The sequence below is a fragment of the Moschus berezovskii genome, chromosome 20, assembly GCF_049115385.1.
Source record: "Moschus berezovskii isolate FMDL1 chromosome 20, NW_MosBer_1.0, whole genome shotgun sequence".
Lineage (NCBI taxonomy): Eukaryota > Metazoa > Chordata > Mammalia > Artiodactyla > Moschidae > Moschus > Moschus berezovskii.
Window position 1 is genome coordinate 36,175,285 of NC_142479.1, and position 6,507 is coordinate 36,181,791.

General features: G+C 43.6%; 1 protein-coding gene across 1 annotated transcript; it reads right to left on the reverse strand.

The window, feature by feature from the left end:
- Window positions 1–5,207: 5,207 nt before the first annotated feature.
- On the reverse strand, window positions 5,208–6,152 carry LOC129536988 (olfactory receptor-like protein DTMT). Its single transcript, XM_055396241.2, has one exon. It carries the CDS (start codon window positions 6,150–6,152, stop codon window positions 5,208–5,210), a length of 945 nt encoding a protein of 314 aa, XP_055252216.2.
- Window positions 6,153–6,507: the final 355 nt, after the last annotated feature.

The following is a 6,507-nucleotide window of genomic DNA, read 5'->3' on the forward strand; positions in this document are numbered from 1 at the left end:
GCTCTGTCTCCAGTATCTTTAGGAAGAAATAACAATGTCCATGAAAACTTGAATTTCAAAATGAACATATTTCTATGATATATGGGATGCTAGGTGCTTTGCAAGAATACTTCATATCGTTCTCATCACAATAATGACAATCTTTACATGACTCCAATTTTCTATCTCAGAATCTCTATGATTGGAAATCATGTATTTTCTTCACTTTGCTTTAAAATGTAGCAATAGTCCAGATTTTTTAAAGCACACTCTTATCCACTAAGTCCGGAGACACAGGATGTCTTCGTTTTTCCTCATACCCACCCCCCCAACTGTAACTGACTTCTCTTTTGTCAATATCTTCAAGTTGATTGGTGCTCCTGAGCTTTTCCCTAAACATGGTTCCCTTGTCATTCTATAGATACCACGAAGAAAAACATCTACTCCAATGGCTTTGATGATGATTTAAGCTTTAGTTGTAAATGTCTCTTTAACCTATGAAAGAGTATACTCAGTGGCCTAATTGTTATCTTCCCTTGGACATTACACCCTTCTTTGCAGCAAAGAAATTCATGGTGTCTCTTGGCCCTTCTCCCAATTCCATCCTCCTCCAATTTCTCTTATTTCTCAGTAAAAGGGAATCCAGGTGCTCCACAACCTAAAAGTATTCTTTCATTCCCTCCTTTGGTCATTATTCCTGTCTGTGGGCAAGTCCTACAGATTCTCCTACCCTTTCAGACACTCCCGTTAGCCATTCTCAGTACACTTGATCAGGATGATCACGTCCTTTCTCTACCATTGGGACGGCCTCTTAACTGTCTCCCTGCTTCCACGATTAAACCCTTCTCCTTCGGTATCCTTTGATCACAGTGTTTACAGCTCTTCCCTACCTTCCCAGAATGGTAGACTACCCGTAGGACAGGCCATGTCTGCCGTCACGACTACAGCAGTGCTTGCAGCTGGGAGAGTGTCTGGACGTAGTTGATGTATCATAACACTACTGGTTGTCCTTCCAGCTGAAAACATGCATTCTTCCAACTTGAAAGATAGCCAGTTCCTTCTACATTAGGAGTGTGCTGTCCTGTCCTACTAAATCCTCCCAGAACAAGAAGTATAGGCTCAACTCCTAGTGCTAGCGCTTTGGCACTGAATTTGACACTGTATCACTGAACTTATGGATGTAATTTGTCCCCATGGAAAATGTCCCCACACCAGATACACTATTCTTTTCACCATCACAGAGGATATAAATAGAGATATCTATTTATACAGATAAAATAAATATAGGTATAGTTGTGTTCTCCAACTGCTTCATTTTCTTTCAAGAATGCTGATTTATCCACCTCAGCATGCCTCAAAGCTGACAAAAATAGCAAAGGAGAAGCATCATTAGATGTGGGAAGCTCCTTCATGAAAGATATAACCGTATCCAATATCTGGGATTTCACTGCTTGATGTGGCTTGATCCAGCCATGTCAACAGGCTTTACACATGGACATAGGTACTGTTATCACAGTGAGCAGAATCATTAAAGAACATATAATTTTTTCAGAAATGTTTTCCCTGGCAAGTGAGCAGGTCCCAACTCTTGTGCCAAGAGTGTGACTACAGATCACAAACCAGAGACAGGACTTGGGGGTGTTTTCACTGATGATGCCATGAGCCTCTCACATTCTACACCCGTTAAGTCAGTAGTTCTCAGCCTGGACTTCACATAAGGAAACATAATGCAGTGGTTCTAAAATTTAATAACCCGTGAAAATCCCCTGGGAGTTCCGGAAAACCCTGCTTTTGACACAGTAGATCTGCTCCTGCATTTGTTTGCTAAGTACTAGTAACTTTATTATCGCATGATGCTTCTATACTTCAATTAGCACCCAGTTAATGCCCATGCAAGTCCAAGAACTACACAGTGAGTAGCAAGGATACTTGATACATTTTAAAAGTAAAAATTACTGGAGCCCTCAGATATATTTAACCACAGTTTTTTATTGGAATATTGTTGTTTAAGGCCATGGCATCATGAGGAGTAGGACACGACTTGGTGGCTGAACAACAACATAAGTGTTTTACGATATTGTGCCAGTTTCTGCTGTGCAACATACATACAAAATTTTCTAAAGCTCCAAAGTGATTCTCACATAACATAGGAGTTCAGAACTATGACATGAATGCTTATATTGAGTTGTCAGGATGCTGAAATTCTTCAATATCATGGGAATAAATAATATGATGAGAAATACACAAAAATGCAGGCATTAGTAAAAAATAGATTATAAATGGGGGAATAGTAACAAACATTTCTCCAACGTCGTGAAATTTTAGGAGGGAGAGTGGTGGAAAGAGGAGCATTACCTGACCTGAGAAACTCTCCTGAAGAACATCGTACAACCTGGAAACCAAGATCCTCAGGTTGGAAGTTTCCGAAAGGATTAGCTCATTCACCCTCTGCCCAACTTACCCAGTGTGTGAGGGTGACTCCAGGACCGAGACCTGAGATGCTGCTCCTCTTTATTCACTAAAGCATGTAAAACATCACCCTCTGTACTCATCACCTGTGTCTGAAGCCTCCCTTCTCCATCTCCCTTTCTGCACATCCTAAGGTCTGAGGAGCCATGGATCCCAGAGGAGCCTGAATTCTGGGGGGATTTATTAAAGACAAAGCAATTGCCCAGGACCTCTCTAGGGCAAATGCTCTCAGAGTCCAGGAGCAGTGACTGATCACAATCACTGATCCCACCTGACTATACTTTGAGGGAAATTGAGGATGCAGAACTCACTCAGGAAAGCTTAACCACTGCCTGTTTAGGGAATGGACAGGAGGCCTTTGTGTTTGGAGCCCACAGGGGGAAAGTAAAAGAGGATGGTTGGTGAGGCCATACTGTGAATATCCTAAAATATCTGGGGGTAGCAGGCTGCTTTCTGTGGCAACAAGAAGTCTTCAGTGAGTTTGAGTAAAGTGCCATGAAAGACATTTTGGTTTTTCGCCATTCTGGGCAGCATGTGGGATCTTAGTTCCTGGACCAGGGGTCTAACCTGCACCCCTTTAAGTGGAAACCAAGAGTCTTCACCACTGAATGGCCAGGCAAGTCCCAAGACACATATTTTGGAAAGATTCTCAAGACTTCAGAATCTCTCAGTAAATCACCATTTCCCACAAATGACCTGTAGCTAACTAGGAGTCATTCCCTATATGACACAACCGCATGCACAAATCTAGAATGGACTAGATGTAAGAGACAAAAGAAACACTCCCTGATTATATTCAATTCTTCCTCAAGCCAAGATAGAAAAGAAAACCCAGTCTGAATCCCACTGAAGTACTTCTGCCTTCTTAGCTCTGTGGGAAAACGATACTGGCACCTGTCACCTGCATTGTCTCTAATACTCCCCAGATGTGTCAGAATACCTCCTTGATTCCAGCTCTTTCTTATGCTGCAGTCGTCTATGGCCACAAAGCCATAATTAACTTTTTTATGGCTGTGCTGGATCTTTGTTGCTGTGTGTGGGCTTTTCTGTAGTTGCCGCGAACAGGGATACTCTGTGGTTGTGGTGTGGGCTTCTTGTGCAGTGGCTTCTCTTGTTGCAGAGCGTGGGTTCTTGGTGCACAGGCCTAAGTGGTTGTGGCACACGGGCTTAGTTGCCCTATGGCATGATAGAGGCGCCTGGTGAGCTCAAGTCCACGGAGTCAGAAAAGAGTAAACACGACTTAGAGACTAAACAGCAACAGAGACAAATTAAACTATTGTAGCAAAGGAGACGGAAAGTACACTTGAGTTCAGGGCAGGTCAAGGAGACAATGGAGACATGAAAATATATCAGAGGAGAAAAGGTTAATGACAGAACAAGGCAAACCCTTGCTCAAGAAGAGATCAGTAAATATGTGTATTCAACAATTAAAGTCCAGTTTTGCAGAGGTAACCAGAGGAGTGAGAATTCTGAATTTTAAGTAGCATTGAGCTCGAGTATAGTATTAGTATTAGTCACTCATTCGTGTCTGAGTTTTTGTGACCCCATTGACTGTAGCTGGCCAGGCTCTTCTGTCCATGGGATTCTCTAGGCAAAAGTACTGGAGTGGGTTGCCATTTCCTCCTCAACAAAGAAATCTATAACTGGCTGTGATCAGTTAATTGTAACCACTGCACTTGGACCAGCCTGACCTCGAGGACAGAGTATTATTTAAAGCATGGTTTTATGTTTCTTAAAAAAACATGATAAATTTACTGCTACAGAGAGGGACACAGACACTGAAGGAAGGGTCCCCACTGCACCTCTTCATGTGGCAGACCTGGGCTCTCAGTGGCCTTCCTGGGAGCCTGGCATGGTCTGCATGGTGGCCTCACACAACCGGAAGGGCCAGCTTTAGGAAGGACTCACTGGCCCAAGAATTTGCTGCCATAGCGGCACGCAGTCGACCAAGGAGGCAGCGCATCCCAAATTAATGTTATTATACAATTATTACCGCTATGCTATTTCTTTACTCTTCTCCATATTTTCAGGGCTTCCCTGGCGGCTCCGATGGTAAAGAATCCCCCTGCAATGCAGGGGACACAAGAGATCCAGGTTCGATCCCTGGGTCGAAAAGATCCCCTGGAGGAAGAAATGGCAACCCACTCCAGGATTCCTGCCTGGAGAATTCCACGGACAGAGGAGCCTGGTGGCTACAGTCCATGGAGTCGCAAAGAGTTGGACACAACTGAGCTACTAACACTTTCTTCACTTCCATATTTTCAAATGGGACCTCGGGGGTTGTCTGGTTCAGTAAATATTACTGGGCTGCTGTGGGCCCAGGTTCTGTAGTTTCAGTCTCTTCATTCCTGGAATTTTTTGACCAAGATGGTGGATCAAAGGCAGAAAGGAGAGGATGTCTCCACAGTAAATGAGTAAATGCTCAGTAAACAGTAGAGTTTATTTTATCAGTAAATAAAAAACTGAAAACAGTAAAGAAAAAAGGTCAGGTGGGGATACAAAGATTAGTTGGAAGTTTAAAAATGATGCTTCTTAGAGTAACCTGAAGAGAGAAATAAGCAAGGTTATGCTGGTAGGTCACTGACATCCCTTTCCAAGTCCTACTACATACCTCCACCATATCTCTGTTAGTATTGGACAACATCTTACTATGGAATTTTAACAAAAAGATCATTGAAAAAAGAAGTCTGGGTTAATATCCCAATATTAATGTCAATATACCTGCTAAATAAAGTTGTGTAGAAATCCCACCTTTAGCATCATAGAGAGAAGGGAGTTTTCTTTTTCCAAAAGACTCTTCCCAGAGCTCCCTTCATGTCTCTGTTCCTCAGGCTGTAGATGAAGGGGTTCAGCATGGGGGTCACCACAGTGTACATCATAGCCATCACAGTCTCCTTAACAATAGAATTATTAGCTGATGGGCATAAGTAGAGACCAATAACTGTCCCGTAGAACAGGGACACCACAGTGAGGTGGGAGCCACAGGTGGAGAAGGCCTTGCGGATGCCCCTCGCAGTAGGGACCTTGAGGATGGAGGACACGATTTGCGCATAGGACGTGATGATGACTAGAAAGGGGATCACAAGAATGAGCCCTCCCATGATAAATATCACCAGCTCATTAACTCGAGTGTCAGAGCAGGACAGCTTCAGCAGAGCAGACATGTCACAGAAAAAGTGGGCGATCACATGGCCTTCACAAAAGTGCAGCCTGGCCATGAGCAGGGTGTGCAACATGGCGTGGAACGTGGTCAGCACCCAGGACAGCGCCAGCAGGGAGAGACAGAGCCTGGGGCTCATGATGGCGGTGTAGCGCAGCGGGAAGCAGATGGCCACGTAGCGGTCGTAGGCCATGGCCACAAGGAGGAAGCTCTCCAGGTCTGCAAAAAACAGGAAGAAGTACATTTGTGTCAGGCAGCCAGCATAAGAGATGAATGGGTCTTGGCTCTGCATGTCCTGTAGCAATTTGGGCATTGTGACAGAGGAGAAGCAGAGGTCAGAGAAAGACAGGTTACTGAGAAACAGATACATGGGTGTGTGGAGGTGGGGGTCCAGTCGAATCAGGAACATTATGAGGAGGTTCCCCAGGATGGTGGTAACATACATGGCCAGGAACAGAGTGTAGAACAGGTCTTGATGCTCTGGCTCAATCGGCAGACCCAGGAGGAGGAACTCTGAGATGATTGTTTGATTTCTTCCTGTCATGCTCTGTGTTCAGTATCTTTAGGAGAAAATGATGGTGTCTGTTAAACAGCTGAATAAAAATGAACATTATGTCTGTTAGTTGGTGGTCAATGATTGATTTCACCGTCATTATCTGTAACAACACTTTGTAACCAGAAATACACTACGTCTCCAAATCCAAGCCACATTTTAGACATTTCCTTCATCCTCATCAATTAGCATGTAAAAGAATATTAACTCTAATTTTCCTTCTAAAACACTCTCATCTTCTATATTCTGTGTGCTCACATTGGTTCTCCTGATAGTTTCCTTACCATTCATTCTCAGTCACTTTGATTTGTTTCTTCCCCATTCTCTTATCTATTGGTGTTTTCTT

Coding starts and splice junctions, on each gene's coding strand:
- LOC129536988 (XM_055396241.2), bottom strand. CDS start 6,152: ATGACAGGAAGAAATCAAACAATCATCTCAGAGTTCCTCCTCCTGGGT.